Source organism: Agelaius phoeniceus, chromosome 10, assembly GCF_051311805.1.
Source record: "Agelaius phoeniceus isolate bAgePho1 chromosome 10, bAgePho1.hap1, whole genome shotgun sequence".
In the NCBI taxonomy this organism is placed as follows: Eukaryota; Metazoa; Chordata; class Aves; order Passeriformes; family Icteridae; genus Agelaius; species Agelaius phoeniceus.
The window spans coordinates 26,502,304-26,520,871 of record NC_135274.1 but is presented as its reverse complement, the minus strand read 5'-3'; the positions used below and the strand labels follow the sequence as shown (position 1 = coordinate 26,520,871).

Sequence of the window (18,568 nt, the reverse complement as noted above, 5' to 3'; positions counted from 1 at the left end):
CAGAGGGCACTGCCAGCACTGCTGGACCCTGCACACAGAGGGCACAGCCAGCACTGCTGGGACAGAGAGCAGAGTGCTGGACCCTGCACACAGAGGGCACTGCCCAGCACTGCTGGACCCTGCACACAGAGGGCACAGCCAGCACTGCTGGGACAGAGAGCAGAGTGCTGGACCCTGCACACAGAGGGCACTGCCAGCACTGCTGGACCCTGCACACAGAGGGCACAGCCAGCACTGCTGGGACAGAGAGCAGAGTGCTGGACCCTGCACACAGAGGGCACTGCCCAGCACTGCTGGACCCTGCACACAGAGGGCACTGCCCAGCACTGATGGACCTGCACACAGAGGGCACTGCCAGCACTGCTGGACCCCGCACGCTCGGGAGGTGCCGTCCCGGCCCTTGGGGCAGCTCCTCCTTTGTTTCCGTGGCCACCGCACTCCCCTGTGTTCCCGGTACGTGCCAGGTCCTGGCAGAGCTGCTGGAGCTCGGAGCAGCGTGTCCTCACGCTCTGAGAGGCTCCTGCCTGCAGCTCTTCCCAACTAGGTAAAGTATGTGGAGGGATCCTGCCCAGCCCCTGCCCCGTGCCGGGCCCACGCTGGCCAGCTGACCTGCTGGAAGAAATCATTTTGCATGGTTCTCGTGCCAAGCTTTGTCAGAGTAACTTGAAAAGCATTTAAACTCTTTATTAACATTTATAAACCAATTTATTCTCCATGGCAGTGATGCTGGGCAAGGCTGCTGCTTATTTTGGGTCCAACCCTGCCTCTCTGTAAGAAAGCCTTTTGCAAGGTCTTGATCACCTTCAGTTTGACTTAAGGAATGAAATCAGTACATGACTAATTTTGAAACCAACTAAAAAGCAATAGAATTGTTTTGACTGTGGGGCCTTGTTTCACTGATAAAAGGAACGGTCTCAGCCAGATTTGCTGCACAGGCAGAGTTCACTGGCCATGCTGCTGCATCAGAGGCCTTGGCAAGGCAGGACTTGCTCTATCCACTCCTTTATTCCCTTCCTTTTGAAACCAGCGTTCCTTTCTTTTGGGAATCTGGTTTTGGCTCAGTGAGCGTCTCTACCCCCTCGTCTCTCTCTCTTCAGTCTTGTTAGCAGTGCTGTGTGAATTCTCAGACTCTCACTGCTCCTGACCCACTGCTGTTCCAGCTGAAGGGCTTTTCTCTCCTGCAATATCCTCACTTACACACCCACTCTGCTTTTGTCCTACTCAGGACTGCACCTATCAGGTCTAGAACTTCACCTCTGTTCTGTGTGGTCACAGGTCAGGAAATAAGTCACAGTAAGGTGAAGGATGAAAAAAGGACTCAGATAATGTGACATAAATTATTTCCAAATTAGAAGAACACTGCTAGAGAATTAGAGCTTGGATCTGACTGGAAAGGAGACAACTCAAGAAACTGAGCTTAGAGAAACCTTAGCATTGAATTTTGGCACGTCCAACAGCAGAATAAATCCCACTAATTAAAATGTATTTGAGCTAATTAGTAGGATCAGAGTTGAATTAGGAACACTTTTAATAGCTTGGAGAGGAAAGATAATAAGAGAAGTGCCAATTTTTCAAAATGTTTGGGAAAGGCGCAGGGGAGGGGAAGGGTGAGAGAGGCCTCTGTAAGCAGATCAGGGAATTGGGTCAAACTCGTGGTTCTTTAGGTCCAATTAGGCCCAGTGCAGCCCCAAGCCTGGGCCTGCTGAAGGGAGGGAGGAAGGTCCCCAGCCCCTGGCAGGCCGGCTCTGCACGCATCCATCCATGCATAGTTTCCACTGCAGGACTGCAGCCAAGCCAGGCGTGGAGCCTGGCTGTGGGGAGCACAAATGGGAAACTGAGGAGGAAAGGCATGCTTCAGAGCTTCAGCTCATTAGAGAAAAACAGACACGAGCTTCCCTGCCTCGCACTCCAGATTTCCTCACTTTCTCATTCTGTTGCTATGGCATTCATAAAATTCCAGCCTTTCAATGCAGCAAAAGGGAAATCTGGCACATAACTGTAGGTTAATCAGTTGTTTGAAATGAAATCAGGTTCAGCATTTCTAATTCACCCCAATTACAGAATCACAAGACCAGTTAGGTTGGAAAAGACCTCTGGGATGATGGAGTCCAACCTTTGCCCAGGCTCTGCCTTGTCAGCTAGAGCAGAGGTGAGCCATGCAGCCAAGGAATCCATTCCCTGGGGCTCACGAGTCTCACCTGAGGTACTTGGAGAGCCTCAGCCTCTGCTGACAGCAGCTGCCCTGTCTGTAGAGGCAGAGGGGCTGTGGAATCTCACCTGAGGTACTTGGAGAGCCTCAGCCTCTGCTGACAGCAGCTGCCCTGTCTGTAGAGGCCGAGGGGCTGTGGAGCCCAGCGTGCCCAGTCAGCCAGCAGTGGGCACCTGGAACCTGCTGGCAAGGGCAGGGCTGGGGGCACAGCCTGAGAGGGGCTGACAATAGGTGACCCCTGGCTCCCCCTGCAGAGTGCCAGAGATGTGTCACACCCAGAAATTACTCTCTATAGACAAGGAAACAAATAAAAAAACCTTGGAGTTCTCCTTTTTTTTTGTTTTGTTTTGTTTTTAATTTCTGTATGGGCAGAATGTTCATTCCTTTAGAAAAAAATAAAAACCACACCAAAAAACCCAGCAGCAGCCAAACTTAGGGAATGAGCAGCAGCCCTTTGGAGACCTGCCCCTGTCACTTGCTGAGGCATTTCTGTGCACAGCTGACAAAGGGAGAACAAAGCAGAGCCAGCCCTGAGCTGCACACGCTGTCCGTGCAGGCTCCCAGCTTGCTTGAGTTTCTAATGGCAACCACAAAAACTCTTCAGCTATGGCAAGCAGTGCCTCCATCCTTTTGTTAGGTCATGTTTGAAATCCTGCAAACTCTTTAAATAGCAACGTCTTATGAAATACAGTCATCAGATTAAAGAGCTTTTATCTACATTTTCTAGGACTTTCTCTTAACTGTTCTCCTATGGAAAGAATGGTCTTTGAGTTACTGAGGGGAAATTCACTGTCAGAATTTTAAAATGGAATTGTAAAACTGGAAAAAAGAATGTATTTAACTAAACTGGAGGTGAAGGGACACACTTCCCAGTTTCACAATTCTCCTTTGATATTCAGATTCATTTCATATTCACTGAACAAAACTTAGAAATAGGTGTAACTTTTAGAAAGTCTGATAATCTTTGACAGAAATCACCTACTTTAATGTTACACTGACCTAATTTTTCTGGGCATGATTATCTACCTTGAAGCCTGTGGGAGTTTTACTGGTGAAAGTATTGGGAGAAATAAACTGTGTTGGAAAATGAAAAGCAAAACCAAAGAAGAACATATAATTCAAGCAATGTGGGAAATGTTTTTCACATCAAAATATGAAATACACACACACAAAATACAGTTTCTATATTGAAATTTTTCACATCAAAATATGAAATACACACACACAAAATACAGTTTCCATATTGAAATCTCAAATACTTCCAGCTGGAAAATTCCCAGACTACTCTATGAATGATGGAGCTGCCAGGCACCCTCCTTCTCTCACAGAGTGACAATCTCTGCACCCACCTCTGAGGCAGCAAAGGAAGAGACACGATCAGGAAATCGGCTGGGAAATCAGCTGGGATACAAGTAATATCAGTCTAAATATCAGCAAACACAAAGTTCATTTTACAAACATAGACAAAGATTTGTAACCTCCATGACAAGAGTAACAGAGCCAGCAGCACCTCAGTCCTCACTTGTGCTTCTTGGGTACACATTCTTTCTTACTCTTTTTCTTTCATCCCAGTTCAGCAGTAAAACAGCATCTTGTTTCAACTTTGATGCTCCATGGGCATTACCAGTCCTTTATTCCTGCAGTATAATGAGATGTGCTTTTGCCCTAGAGCTTTTAGTGAATGCTGCAAAGCTTTCTATTATTGCTGAGTATTTTAGCAACACAAAAAAAAAACCAATTAAGAGGAAAATAGGAGTAATTCAATGTCTTCTGCCATCTTGGATTGATTTACAGTTATCATTTGGCTGAGCAGTGCTCAGAGTGAAGTCTCTCACAGCCTAGGTACAGCTGTAGAGAAAAGAAGGAGGGGGCAGGAGGTCGGAAGGCTCAGCTCTTCCTGAGCCCTGGCAGAGCTGTGGGATTGCCTGTGTTGCTGGAGTAACCGTGTCCTCCTTGGGAAAATCCTGCTGCTTGCATTGGAAAGAGGCTCCGCTGCCTTGGTTCACGTCCCTGGCAAAGCAGTGGCACCAGTGACAGGGGATGTCCCCAGCGCCTGGCTCTGTCACACTGACACCTCGTCTTTGCTAGGGGTGACCCCTGTCACTCCTGGGCTTGGGAAGGGCTTCGTGGGACAGAGGGAGCCTTGTCCCCCTGCATGCTAATTCTGGGACAGAGAATGCTCTGAGCAGAGCATGGCTGGCTCTTCAGCTGCCTGTGAACAGGCCAGGGAAACAGAAGAGTTTCAGAAGAATGTTATTTACACTGCTACTCCCTAGCTGGCAGTTCATACAGATGGGACGTGCAGTCAATTCCTCTGGGGATTAACCAGCAACTGGGCACTTCTCCTGGAGCCACTCCATCCCTCCCCTCTCTGGGAGGCACAGAGGGGACAGATGTGCTGGGAAAGCCCCTGGGGAGCCCAGAGGCAGCAGGGGCTGGGCCTCAGCCAGCAGCCAGGGTCACCTGCGCTGCAGGACATGGCCAGGACAATCCTACAGAACCCTGTGCTCGAGACATGAAACATTTGAGTCATGAATAAAGCCAGGTCTCACTGCTGGATTTGCTCTTTGCACAGAGAGGCAAAGTGAGCTTTTGATGTGGATGTAGGGAGAAGAAGAAGAATCCTCCATTTTCCTTGGTAGATTTTCAGGCAATAAAATTGTTCCCCTCTGAACATATCTGTGCACACCTGCCTCATGCTGGTTATGATAAATGGGGGTTCTGGGTATCACAGAGTGTTTGCCTGCAGGCAGGTATGGACATGCTTCTGGTTTGGTGCTGATTCCTGACACCAGCTTTTAGGTGGCAAATGGGAGATTCGCTTAAAACTCTCCCTCCTAAATGCTCAAGGTCCATGTCTGGGTTACCTGGAGTGCCGTGGAGATGGGTGGAAAGCTAAATGCTTTCGTAAATGCTCAGGGTCCATGTCTGGGTTACCTGGAGTGCCGTGGAGATGGGTGGAAAGCTAAATGCTTTCCTAAATGCTCAGGGTCCATATCTGGGTTACCTGGAGTGCCGTGGAGATGGGTGGAAAGCTGCCCTGCAGGTTCCTGCCCCCATCCCAAGGGTGCAGCACTGCAGGCTCTGTGCTGGGCAGGGAGCTGCCCCAGGGAAAGGCTGGCTGCCCTGCCTGGGCCCTGACTTTGGGATTTCAGTGAATCCTGAAATTGGATTGTGAATCCTGAGTTTGGGATTTGGGATTTCAGTGAATCCTGACTTTGGGATTTCAGTGAATCCCTGCCTTTGTCAGAAGGCTTAATAACCATGTGTACATTTCTTTCTTCTCTTAAATTACACAGTTGATTTTACTTTTCTTGTGATGGCAATTTTATTGTAAGGTTTTATTTCTCTTTTACTGTGCATGAAATGGAACACTGAGGTGGCTGTTCAGGAATCAAAATTATTCCTGTAATTGTAGCACAGTGAATAAGTATGTGCAAGAGAATAATCTTGTAAAAGCTGATTACCTCAGCCATTAATAATTAGGATTTATGAGTTAAGTAATATGCTGCAACTACATCCAATACCTTGGCAATTGCATGTGGAAAGTTGAGAGATAATTTCAGAAATAATTCATTGGGAAATCCCAAGTGACAACTAAACCAGCATCTTAGGTTCTGCCTGTGGTTTCTCCCTTCAGCTCTGACTGTTTGAAGCTGGAGTGGCAATCTGCAGTCTTGTCTCATTTGTGGACATACAATTTGTTCATTTTAATTTCTTTGTGCATTGCTTAATTGGATTCTTAGCAAGATTTTTTGTTTTACTGGGTTCTCCTGGCAGAAGAATTAATAACAGATCTGAAGTTTAAGTGCATGTACACAGAGTTGTCTGGTCCTTACATTTTCCTCTATATTTTTTTCTGATTGTTAAACACGCTCAGTATAAATTAAATTTTCGTGTATTTAAAAAGACAAGACAGCACTTTCAATCTACTCCAAATTTTTTATCTTATTCAGTGATATATGAAATCTGACAAATTCAAGTCTTGCAAGTATGGAGAGGACAATTACAAATCTGTCCCTTCTCCCTTCAAGTTCAGCCAGGAGCCTAAGCAGGTGCCCATCTGTAAATACCAAGTTGTTTATTGAGCACCCCCTGCACGGCAGAGCTGTCGCTGTGCAGGCAGGGCCTGGCCTCCAGCACCTCCAAACATTCCAGCTACTTCTGCTCTGCCAATTACACAGGAGCAGAGTCACACCTGGGTTTTGCCTTTCACGCGTTTGAGGGAAACCGGACAAATAATTCAGCTTCAAGATTCAGTACTAGGGAAGCATTCTATATTGTATTTTACATTCCTAGCCAATGTGGCATTTAATACTGGAGCTAATTTCTCATGAAAATGCTCCCTGTGCTGTGACAAAATAGCTTTTAAAACACAGGACTCCCTATTTTTTCCAGTGGAAGCAGAGGCAGATTTTAACTGTAGAGGAGCAGATAGCAAAATATGGCCACATTGTCATTATTACTGAATGTAACAGAGCAGAAAAATGCCCGTGTGTCTTTATTTCAGGACTCAGTGCTGAAGCTCTCCCCTCCTGGCAGTGCAGGGACCCTTGGCTGGGCTGCTAGAGTGGGCAGAACTCGTGTCCTGGCACAGAAACGAGCATATATTTTGTTTTTCTTTTTAAAATCTACTTTGCTCTTCATTGATGTATGCTCAAGCTATATGTTGTCCCAAAGTCACAGCCAAGTCTCACCATTTTTACAGACACGGGTTTTTCAGGGTGATGTAGTTTGTCAGAATTCCCAGCCGGTACTTTGTGGACGTCCCATTGTTTGACCATTTGTACGAAGCCATTCCTTCCCCAGCCTTCTCCCAGCTCGTTGCGGGCAGTACGGCAGCCGCAGCCGGCCAGGTGCCTCTAAAGAACGGGCAGGTGCGGGGGCACAGCCGGGGGGTCCCGGCGATGGCACCACCGCACGGCTGTGGTGCCAAGCGCGCAATCCAGCACCGTTCCCGGCGGGACACCGGCCAGGGAAGCCAGGGAACCGGGGCCGGGCAGCGCTGCCCGCGGCTCTCCCCGGCCAACCCCCGGTAACGCGGCCGGCTCCTACCGAGAACTCACCCCGCGGGCCCGGGCACAGCCGGGGCACGGCCGGGACGCGCCGGTACCTGCGCGGGGCAGGGGAGGGCCCGGGGACAGCCCGGCCCAGGCGGGGCAGGGGCTGTGCCGGCGGCGGAAGCGCCGCTCCGCCCGCCCCCAGCCGAGCCGCAGGTGGGGCGGGAGCGGCACCGGGAGCGGGCGCTGCGGCTCTGCCCGGCCCTCCCCGGCCCGGCCCGCGCTGGCCCCGCGCCCGGCGGGGCTGTGGCGGCGGACGAGCCGCGCTCCGCGCCCGCCTCCCTGGCGAGCGGCGCCGGGCGGGCGGCGATGGACGGGCAGCCCCCGGCGGGCCCCGCCGCGCCGCGCTGGAGGCGGCGAGCGACCCCCCGCCCGCCGCCGCTCGCCTGGAGCAAGCCGCGGCCGCAGTCGTACCAGAGCCCCAGCGGAGTGCTCGTCACCGACTTCCCCGTGGAGGACAGGTGCGCCTTCTCCGCCACTCAGCCCGCCGGCACCGGCCCCCGCTCGCCCGGCAGCCCCGCCATGGGATCGGTGTCCAACGGCACCGTGCGGCCGCCGGGCTCCCCCGCGCTGTCCCCGGAGCGGCGCTCCCGGGTGCTCGCGCTGGCTCCGGACAGCCCCGTCGGTTCGACCGCCAACGGAACCGTCTCCCCGCCGGGCAGCGGGCAGGGCCGCCGGCCGCAGCCGCCCAGGACCGCGGGGTTGCCCGCGCTGGCCCCGCAGCAGGAGCGGATCGTGTTCGGAGCCAGCGCTCAGCCCGCACCGTGCCCCCGGGCTGCCGGGCCCCCGGCGGAGCCGGGAGGATCCCCCGGGCGCGGCCGGGCTGCCGGGCCCCCGGAGGAGCCGGGAGGATCCCCCGGGCGCGGCCGGGCTGCCGGGGCCCCGGAGGAGCCGGGAGGATCCCCCAGGCGCGGCCGGGCTGCCGGGGCCCCGGAGGAGCCGGGAGGATCCCCCAGGCGCGGCCGGGCTGCCGGGCCCCCGGAGGAGCCGGGAGGATCCCCCAGGCGCGGCCGGGCTGCCGGGGCCCCGGAGGAGCCGGGAGGATCCCCCAGGCGCGGCCGGGCTGCCGGGCCCCCGGAGGAGCCGGGAGGATCCCCCAGGCGCGGGCCGCCGGCCGTGCCGGGCGCGGAGCCCCCCGCGCTGCTGAGCACGCAGAGCCCCGCGGCGCGCAGGGTGGGCTCGCAGCAGCTGATCCCCCGCAGCCTGGCCGAGAGCCGGCCCGCGGGCCGCGCCCAGGGCCACGAGCGGGGCCTCAAGGTGCGCAGCCTGGTGGAGACCCCGCGGCCGGCCCTGGGCAGCGACCCCGAGGACGAGCCCGAGGGCGGCCCGGGCGCGCTGCGGCGCGGGCTCCGCTCCACGTCCTACCGCCGGGCCGTGGTCAGCGGCGTGGACCTGGACGGCTCCGCCAACTGCAAGAAGAAAAACAGAATGTCCCAGCCCGTCCTGAAAGCGGTGGTTGAAGATAAAGAGAAGTTCTCGAGCCTGGGGAGGATAAAGGTAAGGTGTGCTGATAGGTGAAGGTGTTGGCTCCGTGGGAGTGTGGCCTGCTGATCCTGCATTTCCCATAAATGCTGGGAGTTTTCGGATTGCTTTTTTGCTAACCCAAAACTTTTCATAGTGACTGTGAGTTTTAAAAGTGCTGTTTTCCAAGTGAGGTGTTGGAGATGGCGGGCTCTGCTGAAACCCAGGAGGTTCAGAGCCTTTCCTGCTGGATTCTCCAGCTTTCACAACTGAACCACGGGCTTAAAACCTGTGTCCTAGAAAGGAGTAAACAGGAAAAAAAAGAGACATTGTCTTAATAAAGTCTGCCTTTATTAATAGAGACAGAAAAATGAACTTCCTCCCTCACTTCTCTGAGACATTAAAGTATTTTTAAAAATCACTGAGTGATTTTTAAATTGACAGAAATCACTTCAGGTATTTTAATGCCTGAAAGTAATTTTAATTTTTAATGCCTGAAAGTAAAAGCAGCATGCCTGTTTTTAAATCTTGGTTGTAATCCCTTAGAATCCCGTAGTAGAGTTACATTGAATGTTAATGTATTAAATTGTAAAGACATACTGATAGTGTTCTTTTACTTATCATAGTGTAATATTGTATCTCCTTGTTTTAGATGTAACTTGTTACTGTATAAATGTATTCATAGGTTTCTGTGTAATAAAGTACATCCAAGAGCTGATGCTGTAGCTTTAAAAATAATTATCAGCTTTATAGCAGTTTTCAGCCAGTTTGAAAGTATGGTAGTGGATGCTTCTGTGAAAACACTGCAAACAGTGAAATAGAAATTGATGAAATTGTGAACAGCTGCAGAGTGTGGCTTGGTTTGGTAGTAGACTTAAAACAGTGAGTTAAGTTTAAGATAGGAGGACATGAAACTGCGTTGTCCTTCCAGAGTTCTCTGCAAGTAGTGTTTTATGAAATAGACTCTTGGGCCCTGGGCCTTGTTGCACGAGAGCAGCTGTTTTATTTCAGGGGTTTGTTGTGCTCTCAGAAGGCTCCTTTACAAAGCGCTCAGAGTGGTTTTGTTTGCAGAGGGGAAGGGCAGCTCTCAGTGCTGTGCCTCTGCAGGCAGCCCTGGGACAGAGGGATGAGCTCAGTTCACTGAACCCCTCTCCAACCAGTGTAGTGTGTTTTTGAAACACAGGGAAAACACATCTAAACAAGGCATGAGAGAAATGAAACTGGGGTAGCTTTTCACTTTCTCTGGTGACACCATTGTTTTTACTGAACTCTTGTCCAGCACATGAAGTTTACAGATTAGGCCCTGTTGATCTGGTGCCCAAGTCTTGAATAAAACAGACATTCTTGTTACTGTGATTATTTTGCATTCTCCTCCTTCTAACATATCTCTCTTTTCTCTTAAAATGATCTGCAGAAGATGCTGAAAGGACAAGGGACGTTCGATGGGGAAGGTGAGTCCTGTTCTATCCAGACTTGTTAACAACTCCCAAGGGAAATGAACTTCACTATTGTTTTGCACACTTCCTTTGTATGGAGTCAAAGACTCAGTACCTTCTTTTTCAGTAATGCAGCTGAGATGTGGGACTATAATTTTGGCCCTAGACCTACCTTAGGGTTATTTTAAAGACTATGAAGTGGCAGACTAAAAAGGTGTGTCAAGAGCTTCTTTTCCGCTTAAGCTCCTCTCCCTCCCAAAGCCTGAGCTGTTGGCTGTGTTTGCCTCAGCCCTGACAGCTCTGTGCAGTTCCACAGTTAGCTCCTGGAGGTGGGACTGCCCTCCTGCCTGTTCCTGGGGCCGTGCCCAGGTGCAGGACATTTGATCCATTAGGGTTTTGGGCCCTCCCTGCAGCACACACCTGACTCACTACCCTGGGCTGGGGCTCACTCAGCTGTCTGTGCCTTCTCATCAGCTGGGGGTGCTGGCCTCAACCCTTGGGCTGAGCAAGCATTTTCATTTCTTGCTACTTAGGCTTCAGATATAAGTGTCAGAAAAACACTGTCTGTGGAGCTGTATTTTTGTGGTACTCGTTAATTCTGGGTTTGCCAAGTTTGCTGCTTTTCCTGATATTTCAACAAGAAAACATCTATGATGAGTCCACAGAAGTTCTGCTACAATAACTGCTGCTCTCTTGGCTTTTCCCTGTTTAATGCTTCTTTGAGGTCATCTCAGCTGCTGTGTTACCTTCCTCCTGTTTCTGTTTTCAGAGCTTCCCGCTGTGTTCTCTTTGCATCATCCCCTTTCCTACTCTTTATTTTTATTCTCATGCTATCTCCTGATGTTTTCTGGATTCTCTTCCAATGGTCCTGTCTGTCTTGGATGATCCCAGCTAATAACTTTCTCTGGAATGCCTCCCACAATTCAGTTGCTGTCACAGTTTCCTCAGTTAGAAGTGTATAAACTCGACAGGCCCTTCCCCAAGAGCTGCTCCGAAGGCCACACCTGGTGTGAGCAGGTGGGACAGACCCACCCAGCCAGGTGAGAGACTGCAGGAGTTGGGGTCCTGCCTGGAGCAGCCAAACTTCCACTTCAGTTCCCCTTTCTCTTGTAGGGGAAGATTGGGTGTTATCCAAAACCTGGCCCATCTAAAAGTACCTTTCAGAGCCTGCCTGCTTCATGGCTGAATTGGCCTGTGGGTTTGTGTGGTGTTGAATTTCTGTCCTTGCTCGTTGCTGTTGCCAGGGGTGTGTGGCCAGGGAGGTTGGGAAGCAGTGGGAGTGCTCCATGCCTGTGTTCCTTTGCCACTGATAGTTCTGAATTAATGATGGCACAACTCAAATACGTCAGGAGTGTATTTGGTCTGAAGGTTCATAGGTCTCCTGCTTACTCAGACAGGCTTTTAACTTTCTTTTGGAATAGTTCAGACCTCAGATCTCTGAAACTGGGAAACAGTGAAATGTGAAGACAGTATTTAGAGTTGACAGAAGAAGGGTTGGCCTGGGCAGTGTGCTTTTCCTGAACATGAAACTAGTGAGACCTGCAGATCAGTGGCTGCTCCACTGACACACAATCCTGTTTTCTGATTGCTGGTTAATTACAGAACTGGGTGCAGCAAACCAAGGAAGAAAAAATTGTTTGCTATTTTTTTTCTTGACAAAGGCCACATCTGTTCTTTAATTCGGTCTGGGAGGATCTTTGGGTACAGTGATCCATTGTCACTGTACTGCACCATTGTCCAGCCCAAATCAGTTGCTATCTTTGTCTCGTGGAGTGTGAGCAGCACAGTGACACTTTGGTTTCTTTCATTGTTTAAATGTTACTTTAAATTTTTATGAGAGCAACTAAACTAACTTTCTAGCAACGACTGACACACTGTTGTTATTGACAGAAAATGCTGTATTATATCAGAACTATAAGGAAAAAGCTCTGGACATAGATTCCGATGAAGAGTCTGAGCCCCAAGAGCAGAAGTTGGATGACAAGGTTGTTTTTCACTATAAGCCCCTGAGGTCGACGTGGAGCCAGCTCTCTGTGGTGAGTTGGATGGCCAGGGACAGGATCTCAGGGTGGGTTGAAGCAAAGTCTTCTCTTACTCGCTGCTGGAGTTTCTGGCTGAAATTTCTCATCATCTTTTTCACCTCATAAGAACGACATGGAGGTCCCAGTCAGTTACTGGTCTTTGTTTCACATAAAAAACAATGAAACCAAGTTCATTTTAGAGTCCTGTATTTGGCAAAGACTCAACTTTACTGATTCATTAAAAAAAGGGTTGTGTGAGTTCACTAAAAGGGTGAATTATACTAAAGAAAGGCTTCAGTTAGTTACAAACAAGTTGCTGCTGAATTGTTCTAAATCACTGCACACAGCTCTTAGGCTGGCTCGAGTGCAGATGTTTAATGGAAAGCATTTTGAGAAGTGGAGAGCAGAGCTGGTGGTGCTGTGCTGTCCCTTGCACAGGCTGGGAAGTGTCTGCAGGGCCTTGGCAGAGCAGCATCGTCAAACAGAGTAAATTCAGCTGTTCTGCTCAGGGCTGCAGTGTCACTGCCTTCCCTGCCCATAACCTGACAGACTCCTGAGAGCAGCTGGTACTGCCACAGCTCTTTCTTGTGCGTGTGATTTTGGGACTGAAGGAACCATAAAAATTCTGTGTTTCCGGGGTTATTCTTGGACCATTTCTGTGGCTTCTGGAGGGATATCCCTATAATGAAGGGTTTGGGGTTGTTTTTTGTTAACATAACTTGTGGAATGTTGTAGATGCTCATCTCAGGCATTAGAGAGCTTATGCTATAATAAGATCACCTGGAGTATTTGACCATCAGCTCTGTATATCCCAATAAATGAGGGATTAAGCCTCAGGGAGCTCCCCAAAGGCTGGTTAGATGGTCTCATTAGCAGAGCTGTCTTACAGATGCTGGTGACCCTTTGCACTTTAAAGTATTGAAAGGTGAATCTCTCTGATTCAGTAATTATAAAGAAGGCAAGACAATGTGGTTTTGTAAATATGTGCTTTAATTTTCTTTTTCCAACAATCAAATACTTAAAATACAGTTCATTGGCTTCATGTTGCAAAAAAAAAGTGTTTATAATGAAGTCAAATTGTTTTTTCTGACTTCTGGGCAAACTAGCAGTTAAATGTTCAACAGCTGAGGTATTTTGGAAGGAATGCTATTTAGTAATAATAATGATAATTTCAAAACACTAATTTGCTTTGAGACAGAAATAGCATGAAGACCATCTCAGGAGGAGAACTCTTCTGTGCTGTGCTTCACTTACAGAAACCAACTTGTTCTTTACTGCTCCTCACACACAAACTTGTGCACTGTCTGTATTTGATTTGCAAGATTGGAAGTGGGGAGTATATGGGAGAAGGCATGGAGAAAACAAAATCTGGGAATGTGAGACTCATAGTGACTGTGTTTATAATTCTGGAAAAATTACATGCTGTCAATGTGTATTAAGAAGTTCAGAAGTGAGTCTGGAGTTGTTGCAGGAAGTCAGCTGGAAAATGTCAGTCCTGGGTTTCAGCATGTGCTAGGAAAGGAGGGGGAGAATGCCTCTGGTGTTTATGAGCAGTGCCTGTGCTGGGAAGGAGGGGGCAGAGGGATCCCCTCTCGCTGCAGGAGGCTGCCCTGGCAGGGCTGCAGCTCCCACCACGCTGTGCTTGAGGGTGGTGCCCTTCAGGTACGGAGAGCGAAAATTCTTCATGAGAACAGGAATAGAAAAGGGTGTTTGTCTTCCTGAAGTGTATTCACATGTGTTATCTCAGATGTGACTGGTTTCTCATTCATGTAAAAATCAACTGCTGTGAGTGGCTTTAGGGAGCCACTCACAGGTCACTGTGCAGGGTCACTCACAGGGTCACTGTCCAGGGCTGTGTCATTCCAGGGCCACTCACAGATCACTGTGCAGGGCCACTCACAGGTCACTGTGCAGGGCTGTGTCCATCCAGGGCCACTCACAGGTCACTGTCCAGGGCTGTGTCCTTCCAGGGCCACTCACAGGTCACTGTCCAGGGTCACTGTCCAGGGCCACTCACAGGTCACTGTCCAGGGCCACTCACAGGTCACTGTCCAGGGCTGTGTCCTTCCAGGGCCACTCACAGGTCACTGTCCAGGGTCACTGTCCAGGGCCACTCACAGGTCACTGTCCAGGGTCACTGTCCAGGGCCACTCACAGGTCACTGTCCAGGGCTGTGTCCTTCCAGGGCCACTCACAGGTCACTGTCCAGGGTCACTGTCCAGTGTCACTCACAGGTCACTGTCCAGGGTCACTGTCCAGTGTCACTCACAGGTCACTGTCCAGGGCTGTGTCATTCCATGGCCATTCACAGGTCACTGTCCAGGGCCACTCACAGGGTCACTGTCCAGGGCTGCCTCCCTACCAGCCCAGACCCCTGGTGTGACTCTCTGGGCCCTTCAGGGCTGATGTCTGCATGGGCTCCCCTTTCTCTCCCCATACCCAGGCACTTGTGGTCACTTTGGCTGTGGTGCAGCCACTCAGTAGATTCCTGGTGAGTTCCTCCTTTCAGCACCTCCTTGTTTTGAAGGAACTTTTTGTCCCTGACTTGAGTTCACCTGTCCTCCTTTCATCCTTTGCTTCTCACCTCCATGGTTGAATCAGTCATTGCTGGGGAAAAGCCAGTCCAGTGTTAATAGCAGTGATGTTGGGCCTCCTCATTCCTTCTGATCATGTTCTTAGCTTAAATGAAGCTTTTGTTTGCTTAGTATCACACATGATTTTTTTTACATTATTTCAGCTTAAACATTTTGGACACATCAAAATTAGGTATTGAATTTTCTTTGGCCGAAATGGCCAAAGCAGTCTCCATATCTGGGCCTCTGTCTTTTGGAAGTGCTGCTGTTGGTGGGGAGTGCAAGGCTGGGCCCTTGGCTGTGAGTTCATGTGCCCTGAATTCGTGTGTGCTTAGTGGGACACACCTGTGTGTGCCAGCTGCAGTTTGGAGCAGGAATTCAGCAGGTGCCCCGTGGAGCTCCCTGCTCTCTGGCAGTGTCTGTGTTAATTAACAGGGAGCACTGAAATCTGGGGGATGTGTTCCTAGCTATTTCCTGTGTTGGTGTATTTTTAGAAAACTCTTCCACTGCATCCAGAAAAAAGTTACATTGCACCTTTCAGTGCCATTGCACTTCCTCAGGAATGCTCTGAAGCTTTCAGACTCCTGATTAAGATGTACTTTAATTGTTAAATAAGAAGCCATCTAATTAGCTCTTGCTCAGCATCCAGAAGTGTCTGCTCGTGGTGCTGTGGGAGTCTGGCAGTTGTGTTCCAGAGGATAGTGGCTCCCACACTGGAATGTTGATGTAACTTCACAGGCATTTACCTGTGACTCTGTACTTTGGTGTGCAGACCAGAGTGTGGCACCTCCTTCTTCCTGCTGTCCAGCATTGCGGGGCCTGCTGTGCAGGAATAAAATGAGGAATAATATATCCTTTAAAATGCCAGGGAGCAGGTGGAGCAAGAAGAGAAAGCTGTTGGTATAGCATGTTAGGAGCTTTTGGAGAAGACTGGCAGAAATGGGTGTGGGGTCTGGGGTCTGTGATGTGCCTCTGCTCCACAAAGAGAGCAGGGCCTTCCATGTATGTGGTGCTGTGGCCCCTTCCCTTCCCTTGCCCTGGTGTCCCTCCTGACCTGGTCCTGTGTTTAGAATTCCTGTAGAGCTAGGCCCTCCTTGGTGCTTTGCTCTCTAGGTTTTGATAGTCCTGTCTCTCTTTATAATCACATTTTCCCACAAAAGGTATTAAAATATCGATTGATTTGTCTTTGTAGGTGAAGAAGAATGGCCTGTCAGAAGCCATCAGCCAGGAGGAAAGGAAGAGACAGGAGGTACTCTGTGCTTTGGGGCTGCTGCTCAGGGCTGCACTGCACGCCTGGCTCGGTGCTCTGGGTGTTGATAAGGAGACCTTGATAAGAGTTCATTGCTTGCCTTCCTGCTCTCCAGTGAAGTCTCCTCTCTGCCCAGGGAGAAAAAATGAGCCCAGAGTGTGCTGAGGTGCCTGTGTCCATGCCAGGGCTCCTGGGCTGCTCCAGCCTGGCAGCACCAGCATCACTGCTGTGCCAGGGAAGGGGTGGCAGTAACTCCAGCTCACAGAGAGGGGACGTGGCACAGGAGCTTCCACAGCAGTGGGGAGCAAAGAGCAGCTTTTACAGAGCCCCTGGGCTGTACCTGCCCCTGTGGGCAGTGCTGGGCACGGGGTGTGCCTGCTGGAGCCCTGCAGCAGGGCAGGGCTCCCTGATGGCAGCAGCAGCAGGGTCTTGTCTGTTCTCTCTTTGCCCTTTGCTCCTTGTGTCCTCTTCATCCACTTTCCTTTCCCCTTTGCTCCTTGTGTCCTCCTCATCCACTTTCCTTTTCCCCTTTGCTCCTTGTGTCCTGTTCATCCACTTTCCTTTTCCCCTTTGCTCCTTGTGTCCTCCTCATCCACTTTCCTTTCCCCTTTGCTCCTTGTGTCCTCTTCATCCACTTTCTTTTCCCCTTTGCTCCTTGTGTCCTCTTCATCCACTTTCCTCGTCCCCTTTGCTCCTTGTGTCCTCCTCATCCACTTTCCTCGTCCCCTTTGCTCCTTGTGTCCTCTTCATCCACTTTCTTTTCCCCTTTGCTCTTTGTGTCCTCCTCATCCACTTTCCTCGTCCCCTTTGCTCCTTGTGTCCTCTTCATCCACTTTCTTTTGCCCTTTGCTCCTTGTGTCCTCTTCATCCACTTTCCTTTTCCCCTTTGCTCCTTGTGTCCTGTTCATCCACTTTCCTCGTCCCCTTTGCTCCTTGTGTCCTCTCCCTGTGCTGTGCCCCCCTTCCTGCCTGCAGGGGCTCTGTCCCAGGCCAGGGGAGCTTGCCAAGCCTGGCCTGGCCAGGGCAGCTGTGTCCCTGCAGCTCCTCCCCAGGTGTGTCCCTCCACAGCAAGCAGGGCTTGGCTGGGGGCCCTGCAGCATTACCTGCCATGGCAGGCTGTGCCAGTGTCTTCTTTCCTCTTCAGGACATAGCTCAGCCTCCTCCTGCTGGGAAGCTTTTGAGACAAGGCATGTATTTCAGTGATGTCCTTTAGGAGCCCTTAGTCTGTGTTTCCTGGAGCCATACTTGCATCCTTTCAAAAAGAACAAGTTCTTTGGATTCCTTTTAAATGTAAAGTCTTCAATGTTACCAAAAAATATTTTCATGCCTGAGGGTTTTCAATTTGAATTTGAGAGGCCAGTTCTTTCAGTGGGAGCCTAAATAAATATTTTTAAGCTGTAGTTACATTACCAATTCATGCTCTTGCTGTATTTCTTTTAAACTGCCTTTTATCATTTATTCTTTATCTGTTCCTTGAATTGCTTTTTAGAGCCTATTAGATTGTATAGTTGTATACATTGTCACTGCAGTGTATACAACATATAATATAACAAATATAACAACAAATAGATAGTTATATACATTGTCACTGCAGAAAAATATATTTGTTTGTCTTTTGCCTTAATGTCCATGTCCTGTCTTCATACACATCCCATCTTTCAGAATCTGTTAGTGACATGGATCTCTGTGCATATTTTGGCTAAAGAAAATGTGTCACAGACTGGTTTGAACTAAAATCATTTTCAGTAGGTGTTTCCTTGCAAGCCTAAGACCCTGTGTATGTGTGTAGCAGCTGCAGGGTGCCCGTGGCCCCCCGAGAGTGTACCTGTCCTTGGGGTTCATGTCCCTGAGCCTGGTCTGGTGCAGATGAGCCCCAGTGTGGCCTCAGGTGCCCCCCAGGAGTGCCCAGCAGGCTCCAGGGAGCTGCCCCAGCCCCGGGTGTGTGTCAGGTGCCCTGCTCTGGTTCTTGTTCTCCAGAATGTGCTGGGCTCATGGTGAGGTGATTCCCTCAAAGTGTCTGCTCCGTTCCTGCCTGTGCTGATGACTTTGGGAAGGGCTCCACCAGGGACCTCAGCCTGCTCCACTCCTGTGCTCTTGGGGTCACACCTCTGCTGAATTCTCTTCAGTCTCCTGGTTTGCAGTTGCATTGAAAACTCTGAATATAGACTTGTTAACAAAAACTTTTTTTCTAGTATTAAATAACTTATTTATAATAAATGATGCAACTATTATAGAGATGAATATTTAAGTCATAATATCTAGCTTACATCCAAAACTTTGCTTTGCACCCCTGCTCAATATTTTCTTTTTGTTTTTAAGGAAAAAAAGCCCAGTCACTAGTAAGTCTCTTCTTTTCCCCCTTCACTTTGCAGGCAATATTTGAGGTGATATCTTCTGAGCACTCCTATTTGCTGAGCCTGGAGATTCTGATCCGGATGTTTAAAAATTCCAGGGAACTGAGCCTCACAATGACCAAAACAGAGAGCCACCACCTCTTCTCCAACATCACGGATGTTTATGAAGCAAGCAAAAAGTAAGTGTGGCATTCCTGTATTTACC

General features: G+C 49.8%; 1 protein-coding gene across 1 annotated transcript in view; it reads left to right on the top strand.

Moving 5' to 3' along the window:
- Positions 1-7,428: 7,428 nt before the first annotated feature.
- ARHGEF26 (Rho guanine nucleotide exchange factor 26) overlaps positions 7,429-18,568 on the top strand; it is a 29,717-nt gene continuing 18,577 nt past the window's right edge. Inside the window, exons 1-5 of the mRNA XM_077183582.1 lie at positions 7,429-8,766; positions 10,145-10,181; positions 12,057-12,202; positions 15,953-16,009; positions 18,382-18,542. Of these exons, the coding sequence (XP_077039697.1) occupies positions 7,579-8,766; positions 10,145-10,181; positions 12,057-12,202; positions 15,953-16,009; positions 18,382-18,542 (1,589 nt within the window). The 5' untranslated portion in view covers positions 7,429-7,578. The remainder of the gene's footprint in view (positions 8,767-10,144; positions 10,182-12,056; positions 12,203-15,952; positions 16,010-18,381; positions 18,543-18,568) is intronic.